We start from the raw sequence: 14,142 nt of genomic DNA, 5'->3' as shown, positions 1-14,142 counted from the left end.
GACACACCTTATAAGACAAGTCAATAAATATGTGCATGTACAAATTCAAATGAATGTGTACATATTTTTTTATTTGTCTAATTCAACTTATTTGAATATTTCTTTTTTTTTATTTAGTAAACTGACAATTGTTTTTGATTATTTTCTCCCAATTTGGCATATCCAATCATTTTTTAGGTACATTTTTTAGGCCCCACGCTGGCCTGTGAAGTGTGTGCCATAAGCCGACCTCTTTTATTCACACCGCAGACTCACAGTGCAGCCACCTCAGAGCTACAGTGTTGGATGACAATGCAGCTGGGCTGCTTACAGGTAAGCCTGCAGGTGCCTGGCCAGACACAGGGGTTGCTGTGTCTGGCCAGGCACCTGCAGGCTTACCTGGCAGTGCTTGGCCAATTGTGTGCTGCCCCCTGGGAGCTCCTGTCTATGGTTGGCAATGGAATAGCCTGGACTTGAACCTGCAACCTCTAGGCTATAGAGTGCATCCTAAACTCCACTTGGAGTGCGTTTACCAGATGCACTTACCCGTGCAAAGAAGGAGGTGTCGAGCTCGTCAGGGAAGTCCACTGTGTCCTCCTCCAAGAAGCTGGCAGGGGTGAAGCTGCGTCGCTGTGCCCGTCGCAGAGTGCTCTCCTTGAACGACCGGCCCTGCAACAGGTTGAGCGAGGTCAGTGACGACTTTGTAAGAAACGACATCTCCACCACAGCTTTCCCCAAGCTTCACTTAGCAAACTAGATACCATTTACAACTGAGTTTCTGATCTCCATACCCAGGACCTACCAATACAACTTCTCAACTACCCCTTTGTATTGAGGTATTAATCATACCTATTCTTTTTAAAATGTACAAACTGATATAGCTCTTTTCTTTTACAGAATCCCTCGCTTGTCTTGGACAAACTGACATGTAACACAGAATGAAGATTTTTGAAAACAAATACATATGCTGGAACACTAATGACATCACAAAGTTCTAGAATTCCTGAAAGAACTTACAAAGTTGCTGTTGGAGTCTCGTAAGTGAAAACTGACCAGCGCTGGGTTGCACCAGCTGAAAAGGTAGAATAATCCTATAACTAAACTAAGTTTTAACTTACATATAGCTGTTCCAACCAAGCCTAGTTCTACCAGCCAGTCAGGTTGTGTTTTCTTTAGATGTAAAAATGTTTTTTTTTGCAGGATTTGTATAGTGCCATATACCAGTAAGAAAAATCTTCTTGCATATGAAATGCAGCTCCTGGATGCTGACATAAATTCAGATGTTTAGAAAAGGCTAGCTGGAGTAGTTTAACAGTGAAGCAGCTCTGTTTATCCAGTCCCGCGTTCCTCACCTTGACGAGCGCGGCGGCAGCACGGAAGCTCATCCTGGCGACAGACTCTCGTTTGCGTCGGCGAGGGACGCGGTTGAAGCCGGATCGGGAGCTGCTGAAGGAGCAGAGGGAGGCGGCGCCGGGGGTGATGGGGGTGTGAGGCACGCTGTACCCGTCAATCTCCTCCACCATGCGGAAGGCCCTCCCCCGCGCCAGGGGGTCGACGATCTGAAAATCAAACAATGACTTTTAAATCATAATAAAATGTTTTAAAACTTATGTCTCTTAGACTCATCTTTTTACTTGGGTCCCACAATCTTGCCTTCTAGGGGTGAGATTATATTATCATAACCACAGCTCATATCACATCTTAATGCTAAATGACTTGACTGACACTATTGCCAAGCGTTGTTGCTCCACCACATCCTAGCCAGGGGCGCTGCCTACCTTCTGCATGCCGTGCTGGGAGGCGGGTACGTATAGAGGGGGTGGGGTCTCGGTGCTGGTCAGTGAGATGTTGTCCTGGCTGGGAAGGTCCATCTCCCGGATCACCTGCGGCTTCAGCTTCCCGTAGCGTTGACTGCAGTGGCGCAGGCTCTTCCGTTGCCATTTCTGAGTGGCATCGCTGTCCTTACTGACCCCGAACCAGTCGGCCGTGCCCCTGATGCACAGAGATTGAAGAAATACTCATTTTTGTATTACCAATGCAGTACGGTCCAATGATAACGTGCGCGCCTTAACAATAGTACCATAACACAATCCGAGGGTATTGAAGCCAACCTTAATTAAATGACCAAGCAGCCTTAACTGACCAAGCCAAACTTTGTTTCCTTTTTTCTTTTTGTTAATTACACATATATATTAATACACCTTCTGATTTTAAAGCGTACAATGTGACTCAATGCAACTAACTGGGTTGTATCAGAGAAAAGCCTACTCGTTTAATACAATGTTATACAACTTTTTCCTATCAAAATTGCACTGCATTGCTGCAGAGTAAAAAATGACTCCACACTAGTGGTTACATGCATTGGTAATAATTTACACAGCTTTGGTTGTTAGTCCGTACTCTGAAGGCAACTGAAGTCACATCAAAGCTCACATTCCAGTAAACAAGGCCTTAATTGCTATAATAGGCTGACAAACCCAGCTACTCTGAAGAAACACAGTTAAAACAGTACTTGCGTGTATTTCAGCATCGCCATCTTAAATCCGACAAGCATTAACAAGCCGCCTATACAAGAATAAGTATTTAAACAACACTGATGATTACAGATATTACAATTCAAAGGGCTCTGTTCTTTCTGTTGTGTTTGATTTAAAGAAAGGACTCCACTGAAAATGAGTCACAGATGAATCTGAGCTGGGCGGCTGAAGAGTTGTGTATATTAGGGGGAGGGTAGAATGTTTACAGTGGAGAACTCAGGCTCCTATTAATAGCACAAGTAAAAATCTGTCTGCAAACTATCCAGTGTGTCTGCACATCCACAGAGCTATAGGTGTTTACAGTTTGCATTCAAGGCAGCGTTCACAATGAATTGAGACAGAGTGCACAATTTGAATGATAATCTTAAGAGTGTTAGTTACAGCCATAAATGGCAACACAAAACTACCCGAGAACCAGAATAACAATTATTAACCATTTTATTAAATGTGACCTGCAATAATATACTTCATACTGATACTATACTGTTACAACGCTCTTCCTCTCAGCCAGAGATAAAAGCTATCAACACATGACGATCGTACTTAGAGAACTGGTTGGTCATAAGAGCTTATCTCAACCTCAGTAAGACTAGTCCAATGAGACAGTGTCTTACCAGTATCATTGAGGGTTTAAGAGCAAATCTGTTTCCATTATATATTTGTAACCAGTTCCACTGTGTTTTTAATAACAGCATACTGCATACAAATGGACCCAAGTACATCAACACTCTTTCATCAGAGAGCGGCATTCCTATCTGCCGAGCTGTCCCACCCTGATCCAGGGCTTCACAAAGGGATATATTTAGCCGGGACGCAGTTTAACTAAAGGGCTGGGGTGTGTACAGCACGCTTTCATGTTTATTTACTCAGGGAAATTACTAGAACAATCAGGGTTGTGAGTCACTGCACAGGACCATTGTTTATGTTTCCAGTTATAAAAATAATAAATTTCTCTGCATACAATCTAAATAGATGAAAATCACATACATTCTAATAAACGAATCCAGGGAATGTGCAGCATGTTGAAATACAACACAGATATTGATTTAATACAGATTACTCAATTTGTCAGCTAGATGTGCAGTAAGCACATTTCTATTTTACTTTCTTTGCAAATCTGTGCAATTTATCATTACCCATAATTATAACTGTTCAGGGCCAAACAGTTAAAGTGTGAGTCTAATCCAATTAAATCAAATGTCGGTGTCAAAGCAGCTTTGCTCAATATGCAGTTTCATCAAACCCATACGTTGTGACAGAATGTAAATGTGATTCCCTGCTGCTGAATTGAATGATAATTTATGGCAAAGCTCTGTTTCATTGGCACAGAGTGCTACATTACATAGTGCCATGCCTCTGATTTCGAGGGCTATTTTAAATTCCCTGGGGCTGCATTTCTCAGCTAATTGCTATTCAATAATAAGTGAAGTCCACATTATAGCTCTACAGCAAGTTCAGCATGGGCAATGGCTATGTACCATTTTCCAAACACAGCCTCCAAGACAGTATTACCCCTCCAGTCCAGTTACGATTGCTGCCTGACCTGATTTACTGGTACTAATCGTCTACTAAGCCTCCCTAGGCAAACCCCAGTCATTCAAAGTTTGAACACAGCACAGTATATAAATGACCTACTGTAATTGAATAAAAAAATTATAAAACAATGACGGCACAGAAAAAGGATTCCTGATCAAACAAGAAATCTCAAAGCAATCACAACAAATGTGCAAGAATATAATTTCATAAATGAAAAGCAACTACAATATCAAATTAATTTTCCCCAAAAATATGAATTAGATACAGCCTTTTATGCTTCCCACCTCTCAGTTTGTCACAAATGTACTGTCCTTTAACAGACTGATTTTGTTTGCTCCATCTTCACTGTGTATAAATATCTGATTAAAAGAAGAAATAAAAAATGGCTTTACCTATCCAGGTCCTCCCAATAAACTATGTCAGACATAGTTCCAGCACAGTGGCAGTCGATATTCCCATGCTACCAAAAATATACTGGACCCTCAAGACTTGCTGGTCATTAGGTCCTGTAAATAATACCACACAGGTAATCCTTAACAGCTTCGGTCCAACGTTTAAAATGACCCTAAAGTGTGGTACCACCACTTAGGATTCAAATGGTCATACACACACACTACTGATCTTGAAAACAAAGCGCTCTATCTTCTTTCTGTGTCGCTCATTTCCTTTCTTTAAGCCTGGGTGCCAGTCAAACGGCTAAAAGATCACATTGGCTACATCCATGAGTCAGTGCCTTTTCTTCTCTGCGGCATTCCGTGCATTCCAGAGGCGGCTCAGAGAAGTTATCATTTATCCAGTCACTGCATGCAGGTTGCTCCCACCTTGGAGCTCAGTGCTAAGGATTTCCCAGCAAGTAACCCCAAGCTCCTGCTGCAATGAGATCCATTGCAATGTGTCTACAGGTAAAATGAGGTTGCCTAAAATAAGACAACTCTTCTTTTTTCTTTCCAAGCCAAAGGGAAGTTACGTGTTGCATGCCGTGCTCATTCAGAAACAGGAGAGCCTACATGCCAGGGCATGTTCTCAACATAGAGTTCAACAACCAGACTGAGGGAGGGAAGCATGTGAGCTCTCAGTCATGTGCAGGTGGAAATCAAGTCACAAAACTAATGTAACATGATACACCTCTTGCAGGTTTTCCTTGAGTCTCATCTGGGCTGTCTTCTTACCACACCCCAAAACGATGGCTAACTAACACTACGCTCAGTTTCCAATGCTGTTTAATAGCATTGAATATAACACCTGACTTTGCCCTTGCCTTAGGCCATGAAAATGAACATCTGCTGGGTGTTTTATATATAATCCTTAACTCACTTCATACAGACACTACAATATGCAATACGGTACAATTATCTGAATAAGCTGAAGTCATGTTTAGAGTTAAAACAACAACAACATTCAAATGTTTTAATGTACAGAATTTGCATGTATAAAATGATTGTTTCCCCACATGCCCTGGCATGTTATAGGTGTAATCTCCACTGTGTAGCGCACAGTAAACATCTTCTGCAATGACATGCCTTCACTGCTCACCTACTGCAGCAACCTCCCCCAGCTTGTGAGATCTGACTCAAATTACTTTTCCCAGACTGATATAAGCAGAGCTTCGATTTCATTCAATCATCAACACCCTTCTGCAGCAACAACTACTGAGAACTTGGACCATTTGCACTATGAGGTGCCATGTGTAAAAAAAAGCATTAATATTAAATCTAATCTCTTAACTAGATTTAACATTTAGTTAAATATTTAACTGGCCAGCTAAATCTCTTAACAAGATTTAACATATAGCAAAATATCTGTGCAATTTGTTATATCACCATGAGCTGAATTAGACACTGTTTTTTTTTTTTCTATAGAAACTATAAAGACAAACTCAGCTGTGCAGAGGGAAAGTCATGTTTTAAACTACAATGCAATGAGAGGTGTGTTTTTATTAATGTACTGCATACAGTGCCCACAGGAACCTTGCTGATACATGATTAGGCAAGATTACTGCAGTGTAACTTGTTAGCCATGTTCATGAGAAAGGCGGATGGGCTTCGTGGTTAGAGCGTGTACACAGTGCCATGCAGGCTCCACTGTGGAGCAGGTACCTTAGAAAGAGTTTGGAAAGAGACCGTGACTTCCCCATGGGCCTCCGGGCGGCACGCTGTCCCTTTATGGGTACAGTGTTTATTCTCTCAAAGTGCACCCTCTTGCTGCTGGACAGGGGCAGTGCGGGCAACAGGGAGAGGAGAGAAGGAGAGAGAGAGAGAGAGAGAGAGAGAGAGAGAAATTGAAACATTGCTGTGTGGTAGAGAGACTGAGTGCAGAGTCAGTAAAGGAGAAGAAGTTTAGCAGTGAATGAGGAACAGAATCAGAGAGAGGAGAAGGCAGCCACTGTGGGTAAACCTTTGTCCTTCTAACAATTTAATTTCTTGGCAGTGTATGTGTATATATATGATGGCATGAAACCCTGTTTTACAACCAAGCTATATTTAATCTCCTTTAGTTTCTGTTCTCTATTTAATCTCCTTTAGTTACAATTGTAACTGTTTAAACATCACCATTCAAATTTGTATGTAATAAATTAATAAATAAATACATTTGGATTTGTATAATTAAAAATGTCAGGAAATCTGAGGTGGCTTTGGGGTTAGTGGAGAAGTCACAGTACACCGGTAACTATGACTATGGAAATACAATCAACAATTACATTTAAAGATTATCTTAACATCAATGTCTGTATTCCAGCTCCAACAAAGAAACACACTTCTGGAAAAACAGAATGGAAATGTACACAGCTCATACTGTTGATTTATCTTTTGAGAGAGCAAAATAGGTCTAACTTGCTTGTTTGACATGGATGCCCCCTTGTGTTAAAGGGATACACATTCAATTTAAGATTAGTGCAGAAAAAATACGCCTGTTTGGGTAAAAAGCTAGCAGAGGCATTTTATATGCTGAGGGTCCTCAAAACCGCCCCTACAAAGCATGCCATACACTTGTGCACTATGCCATCAGCGATTGTGGATTGGTTGGTTCCAAGAGAATCATTTATATAACATCTGCTGTTCTCTGCTTTGTCCCCTTGGCCTTCTGAAGAGGAACTGAGATTCAGTAAGTTATATGAAGACTTGGAGTTTTAGAAGTCTAGGCGCTTTTTCGTAAACTGATGGGGGCAGGGGGGTCTTACCTTTTAATGGTCTGTGTGATCGAGGTCTGGCGTTGGAGGGGGGGCCGCCTGGTCTCGTTGGGGGGGGGGGGCAGGCGTGTGTTTTCTTCGGGCATGCTGATGCTTCTCAAGAAGCCCTGGCGCTGGAAGGGCTGTCACGGAAAGAGTGAGAAGCAGTGAGAATCCGCTATGGGACTGTAAGGAAGTGGTACAGCCTACCGTTCACTGCACACAGCTTACAGACTACAGAACACTGGTCTTGTGGGCACAGCCGAGAGACTCGTACACAGCACAGCATTGTGGTTTAGAGCATGTGGACTGAAAGGGGCTGGTGGTTTTCAGCTTCATCAAGAATGTTTATAGCAGAGGGCTGATGGGCAGTATGGACCTGACAATAGCTAATGGCAGAATACTCTAAAGGTTCCATTATGTTTAACAAGAACGATTATCTTACAGGGAACTGTACTGGAGATATTCTTTATCATCTTCATCTGTACATAAAGGCGTAGAAAGCTCACAGTTTAAAGCATATCGTTTCAAAGCAGCAAGCCTCACTTTCACCCTGGTAGTCTGGTTACTTGAAGTAATGCATTGACCTTCAGATGCTTAAGTGATAACGGCATTTTTAGGTATCATAAGGTTATTTTGTCTAATTCCAAATTATCCCCAAAACAAAAGACTCGCAATCTGTGAGTGAGCTTGAGAGTGGAATAACAGGTCATCAGTGTGACAGAGAGGGAATGAGACGGCCGTGGGTTACCTGAACAAAGGTGGGCTCCTCGAGGGAGGCGTGGGCAGTGGGGATGTCCAGTTTAAGCCACGGGGGCTTCTTCCTCTGCAGGCTACTGGTGCTGTCCCGTCGTGGCTCAGCCATGCTCACTGCGGCTCTCTGCTCCGTCCAGCTGGAGGGATTAAAAATATCATGTGTTAGGGACTGCAGATAACGGTGTTAGCAAGCATACAGTAACATGTGTCTATAGAACAGAACAGAACACTTGCAGGGATGGAAATAAGACTCCTATTCCAGGTTTTAATATGTGTAAAAACATGTGTTTAATATGTGTACAATAGGCCCAGTGTGTAGGTAATAAGGTCAGGTTTGTGTAATTAAACATAGTAAAACCAGGAATGGATGAAACTGCAATGCAATTGGAGTCTTATTTCCATCCCTGCATTGTGTCGTCATTCTTACTGCAGGTATTATAAAACCAGATTCCTCCAGTGAACACGAGCATCATCAGGGTACAGGCTTTGCAAAGTAAAAATCTAACCTATTTATCTACTCAACGCAACTTTTGGAAGACAAAAAACGTGTGATACAGATGCGATACAATTTTTCACCACAAGATGGGAACAAACAACGACCACAGAATGAGTCAACATTCTCCTTTCCCAACCACTCCTGTAATAAATGTGGTAGACACGGCTGCTTATTTTGGTCACTCCCATTGATCTCCCTGGCTCAAGGAAGAAAGTGGAATGGATTTCAGCCTGGTGACCACAAAACTAACATCTTTAGACTACAGCAGCGCACCTGTTTTACACAAGGAGCTGCTGGTGGTGTCCAGTCTCCCAATGCAGTTCAGATAGTTTATGTGCCAAAGGCAGCAGTCAATCTCCAGAGTCATTCGGAGGTCCGTGTGAATAATGACACCATCACCGTGACAGAATGTCACTCCAGCAGGTTTCCTAGGACTGGGATAGCAATGCCTTGATGCAATCTGCGACATAAAAAGCGAAAGCGATCGCAGAAATGACAGGAGTGTTGTTAAGCATGCAGGCCGACCTTTTCCAGCCTTGTGTCCAGCTTTACAAACTCAGAAAAGATGGATTCGCCTGCCTGGGAGGAACAAAAGCCCACAGTGGGGAGGACGGGTTCCTCTTGTTATTTTATTTAATGTGTTTTTGGCTACAGTGCAGTATGAAGCTGGGGAAAAAGCGAGCAGTGGAAAGCAGTTCCAGCCTTCTCCAACCTTGTAGTAGTACGAGGGCAAAACAGGAATGTCGCTGATTGATGTGGAAGAGATTAATCTGTCTGTATGTCAAAGTCCACAGACTCAGCAAATTTCACCATGCTGAGTCGCAAAAGGTTTTTGTTTTTATTGTTATTTTTACTGTACCGACCCTTTAGTTCGAAAGGATTAACGTTATTTTTAGAAAACTTTAATTACATATTAACATATATATACATATTACACGTTATTTCCAATGAATTAATTAATTTTAAGTCCATCCAACAAACTAAAAAGAAAATTCTGAAAATTAGGTAAAAGCTTTGACTCGTCTGCTGTTTAAGCTGGTCATATACACTACACTGCCCAAATGATTTTAATAGTGCTCTTCATTAACCCATCTCAACAGGCTTTACAAAACATCAGCCAGAATTTACAGTACCATCAGTTATTTTTATATGCTGTACAGCAGTTTAACGTGCTATACAGTATTGGGCTAACACAACTGCATTCAAAATAAGCTTTCAATACGCACAAATCAGGAGTCATGTGAAAGCTATGAGAGTCCATTACATTTTTCAATTTTAGCCCTTTCATTAAAATTCTTCTTCAGTTGCTGCTTTGAAGTGGGTGAGACTGCTTGGATTCACCATTGCATAACGGAACAGAAATGAAAACGTTTTTGTGGCTTCTACTGATACAATTGGTTTACTGCAACCACACTTGTATTTTGCCAGCTCCTATTAGTGTCCTTGCATTTTAGGCATTGGAAAAGGCAGGCATGAATTTAATGAGTGACTGTACAGAGGCTGCTTTTGCCTGGAAGTCCTTGCAAGGGACCCTTTCTTGCTGATTGTTTCTAAATATAAAAATGTGACAGTGGCCTATTTCCAAGCTCTAATAACTAGATATGGTGCTGCTGCAGAATTTCTTGTATTTTTTATTTTTTTATTTTTTTTTATCAAGCATGTGTTTTCTTCACCAGGGGGGAAAAAAAAAAAAGAAAACTGCCGCAGTTATTAGGATTCTGAGTTGCCAGACAATTAAACTGATTTTTTGGTCATTAAACTCAAAAACCAATGGCTTCATACTCAATTAAAAATACAGAACACAGAAGGCAGCGTGGTCAAGTGGTTAAAGTCCGCCTCTGCCACTATGTGACCCTGAGCAAGTCACTTGAGCCCCTTGTGCTCCATCCTGCGGATGAGATGTTAAACCAATGTCCTATTATAAGTGACTCTGCATATAATGCACAGTTCACAGCGTGCCTCTGTAAAAGCGCTTTGTGATTGTGATCCACTATGAAAGGCGCTATATAAAGATATAAGATAAAATGGGACACTACTCTTCCTTATAATGTCACTGGTAAATTATTATATAATAGTAACCTTTTAATTTAATACCACTGCATTTCAGAACGAATATGGACAAATGCATTTTACTGCACTGAATCACAGGCCCTTCATGGTGACAAATAATTTCAGTGTACAGCAGTTCAGTATAGATTCCTATTAATAAGTTGGTTACAGTTTTGTACTGTAGCTGCTGTTTAATAGCTAGTTTCTGCAGCTATAGTTCAGTCAATTGGCAACACAACTACAGTGATTTGTCCTCATTCAAAGGACTGTGTTCTTATAACAGGGAGTATACAAAACAAAATGTTGTTTAATTGTGGGTAAGCATGTACAGGCCAATCAGTCCTCAGCAGAACAGACTAACTTTCCTGATACCAGCGATCAAAGCAGTCCTCAGCAGAACAGACTAACTTTCCTGAAAGCAGTCCTGCCAGCGATCAAAGCAGTCCTCAGCAGAACAGACTAACTTTCCTGATGCCAGCGATCAAAGCAGTCCTCAGCAGAACAGACTAACTTTCCTGATGCCAGCGATCAAAGCAGTCCTCAGCAGAACAGACTAACTTTCCTGACTTTCCTGCCAGCGATCAAAGCAGTCCTCAGCAGAACAGACTAACTTTCCTGATGCCAGCGATCAAAGCAGTCCTCAGCAGAACAGACTAACTTTCCTGATGCCAGCGATCAAAGCAGTCCTCAGCAGAACAGACTAACTTTCCTGACGCCAGCGATCAAAGCAGTCCTCAGCAGAACAGACTAACTTTCCTGATACCAGAGATCAAAGCAGTCCGAGGCAACCTCAGGTTAGTGGGATTAGGGTCGCTTTTCACAGACTCACAGCAGTAACTATAGCGACGCCTCGATGAAATTGCAGTGCCTCAGTCAGTGCCCATGCACAAAACCACAGCATTGCTTTGTGGCGTTTCCTGTGCCTCGTTTTGAATGTCCGCTCGCTGGTGCTTGTACCTGCAGTGGCTCAGTGTGGATCGTAGAACGGTACGTGCACTGCATACTATATTAACATATTGCCTCCCATTGCAGAGGTATTACAGGGCCCTTATTCAGAACAAACAGCGTTTGTTAAATGACACTTCACTTTTTATTTTTTTTTATTTAAAGAAACGTTTTTATTTAGCAAATGCGATTTATCAATATTTAGGTCAGACTATTGTCACACCTGCATATAAACAGGATAAAACACGATAAGGTTTACAACCTGCATTTTGGGTTGTAATATTTAAACTATTTAATTGGCCGAAATTCCTTTGCTGCTTGGTATCCTTCCCTATTTTTGAATGTGACAACACAAACTGGGTTTGGTAAGTTTTTATTATATAAAAAAAAATCTGTCTAAAAATGGTAACATGCTTATCCCTTAAGAAAGATTACCATAGTAAAAGCATAGCAATGTGCAATAAAGCATTGTGAAAACACGGTAAAGGTTATGCAAGCATTGTAATGCACAAAAAGATGCCAAATTATGGTAAATGCATGGGAAAAATGACCATGCACATTTACCGTGGTAAGCTTTTATAAGGGATGAGCAATATAACGTTTTGAATTGCAGTATACTGCAGGTATGATCATGTCACAAGTTTGCTGCAGTGTGTTTTCAGGGTCCAATTGTGAACATTATGTAATTAAACCTGCATGCGCACCCTTTGGGATTTCCTGTTATGTGCATTTTCCATTTAAACACCCTGGATTTCTTTCTGCTTTTCCAAACTGGCTTCCTTAGTAAAAAAAAAAAAAAAACACACAAACAAAATACTAAACAACAAAGACAGGCAATTCTCTCCTCTTACTTTGACAAGTCCTTCTCCCATCTGTGACAGACTGTGATCACTGTGTGTTTTATCTTTGCTGCAGATGCTTCTCCAGAACCCCCTGTCAGGCTCAAAGGGTACACACTACAGAAATTGAATAATGCAATAAGATCTCTCAAACTGCTCAGTTGTGTTAGGAAATCCTTTAGATGAGTCTTTACAAGCCTGTCGCTAGAATCTGGATTCAACTACTGAAACCAGATAAGAGGAATACGTCAACGCACAGGAAGAACAGGAAAGCCATAATCATAAGATTTAAAAGACCATAGTTAATAATAATCTATACAGGACAAGAAAAAACACTAAAAGTTGTGGTTTTTGAAGGGGTTTACATTTTACAATTACTTGAGCACTAAATCCTTTCAGTGGTTTGGTGCCACACAAGGTTTTCACAATGTCTAGACCTACTCCTTTTAGTCTGAATAATGCTGCAGCACGTGTTACACGTTCTGCATAGCATCAATGAATGTGCCATGGGTTTCAAGTAAAAAATAAATAAAAATCCTGCAACTGATTATTCTTGCCAGCTCAACTCAGTCACAAGTACTAACCCTTAAAAAGGTCCAAACCCATCCTTAGCATTCCAAGAGGAGCTCAATTTAATTCTCACCGTGAGTTTACGTTCCCCGATTTCAGTCTGAACTTGTAGATGCTACTCTACCAACGGAGCCACAGTACCTGTCTGTATTACAAAACCACGACAACTGAAAGCTGAAGACTTTGCACAAAATAACTGTGGAAAAAGAAAACCAGCAACAGAAGAAAGTCCCAGAACTTAACTACTGTGCTTTTAGAAAAAGAAAACAAAAGGTCCCATGATGATCCCATGATTTTCTGCTGGGTTGTCAAGTAATAACGCACAGCTGACTTCTCATAGGCAGGTTGTGTTAAGAGCATGCACAGTGCAGGCTGACTTTGTTTCATACCAGTACTGGCTAAAGTGAGTACTAGGAACAAGGAGCAGAGCTGTAAAGAAAAACATAGCATGCACCTGACTCATTGCCCTTGATGTCACTAAATCTGCACGTTAATTAGGGATTTTCCCCCTATCCTCTTCTAAACCTCGCCACCTGCTACCCTTGTACCAGTCTGCCAACCTCTTCCAAGAATGTGGTTCCTTGTTAGTCTGGGACATATCTTGGCAAATGTACTTTGCAGGCTAGGAAATACTTCAAATACCTCTGTGCAGCAACAGAATTGTTTCATGGACCATTTAACTTGAGCTGCAAAGAAATACTGTAACTTGAGATGTGGTGCAATGTATTACTGAATTAGTGTCGTATAGATGCATAGCACACACACCCACGCAAAACATACCCACACGTCACAACTTGATTTATATTTACAATTTGTTAAGTATCCTTTGTCTGAGTGGCTAAAATTAAAGCTTGTGTCTACAGGATAGTCATGACTCTCACCTCATGCACATCTCAATAGCCCGGGGATTCAAGCTGCTGCCATATTATCAATGAGGTAATACTAATGTTTGCGTTTTAATTATTCTTCTGTGTATGACTATCATGCAGTACAATTCAGGAAATATGTTTCATCAATATCCTGGGATTGCATTATGTATGTATGTCTGATGCATGTTGATGCCAACAGGAAGTTCTTATGAACGCAAATGAAATGTTGTGTCACAGTGCAATTCCCTGCATGAATATTTGAAATTCTCCAATACACGTTAAACAGGGATCAGCATTCTAAAAAGACATGGTAGACGTGAGATAATACAATGGCAGGAAGGAAGCCGTTTCTTTTACTTTCTGTTACACTTTTCTTCTTTCCTTGACCAGATGAAGAGAG

At 41.2% G+C, this 14,142-nt stretch overlaps 1 protein-coding gene across 3 annotated transcripts in view; it reads right to left on the bottom strand.

Annotated features, from left to right (window-relative positions):
* Nucleotides 1–14,142, bottom strand: part of LOC121330939 (inactive rhomboid protein 1) — a 36,271-nt gene that overhangs the window by 9,012 nt on the left and 13,117 nt on the right. Inside the window, exons 2-6 of one of the 3 annotated variants that reach the window (XM_041277931.1) lie at nt 7,970–8,111; nt 7,231–7,361; nt 1,758–1,971; nt 1,332–1,538; nt 526–648 (exon numbers count right to left, since the gene is read on the bottom strand). In XM_041277931.1, coding sequence (XP_041133865.1) covers nt 526–648; nt 1,332–1,538; nt 1,758–1,971; nt 7,231–7,361; nt 7,970–8,083 — 789 coding nt within the window. In that variant the 5' untranslated portion in view covers nt 8,084–8,111. Of the gene's footprint in view, nt 1–525; nt 649–1,331; nt 1,539–1,757; nt 1,972–4,444; nt 4,950–6,148; nt 6,355–7,230; nt 7,362–7,969; nt 8,112–14,142 lie in introns of those variants that run through there. The other 2 variants (XM_041277932.1, XM_041277933.1) reach the window with 2 other exon arrangements.

Source organism: Polyodon spathula, chromosome 18, assembly GCF_017654505.1.
Source record: "Polyodon spathula isolate WHYD16114869_AA chromosome 18, ASM1765450v1, whole genome shotgun sequence".
Lineage (NCBI taxonomy): Eukaryota > Metazoa > Chordata > Actinopteri > Acipenseriformes > Polyodontidae > Polyodon > Polyodon spathula.
The sequence above is the reverse complement of the archived record's forward strand: the minus strand, read 5'-3'. Positions and strand labels throughout refer to the sequence as shown.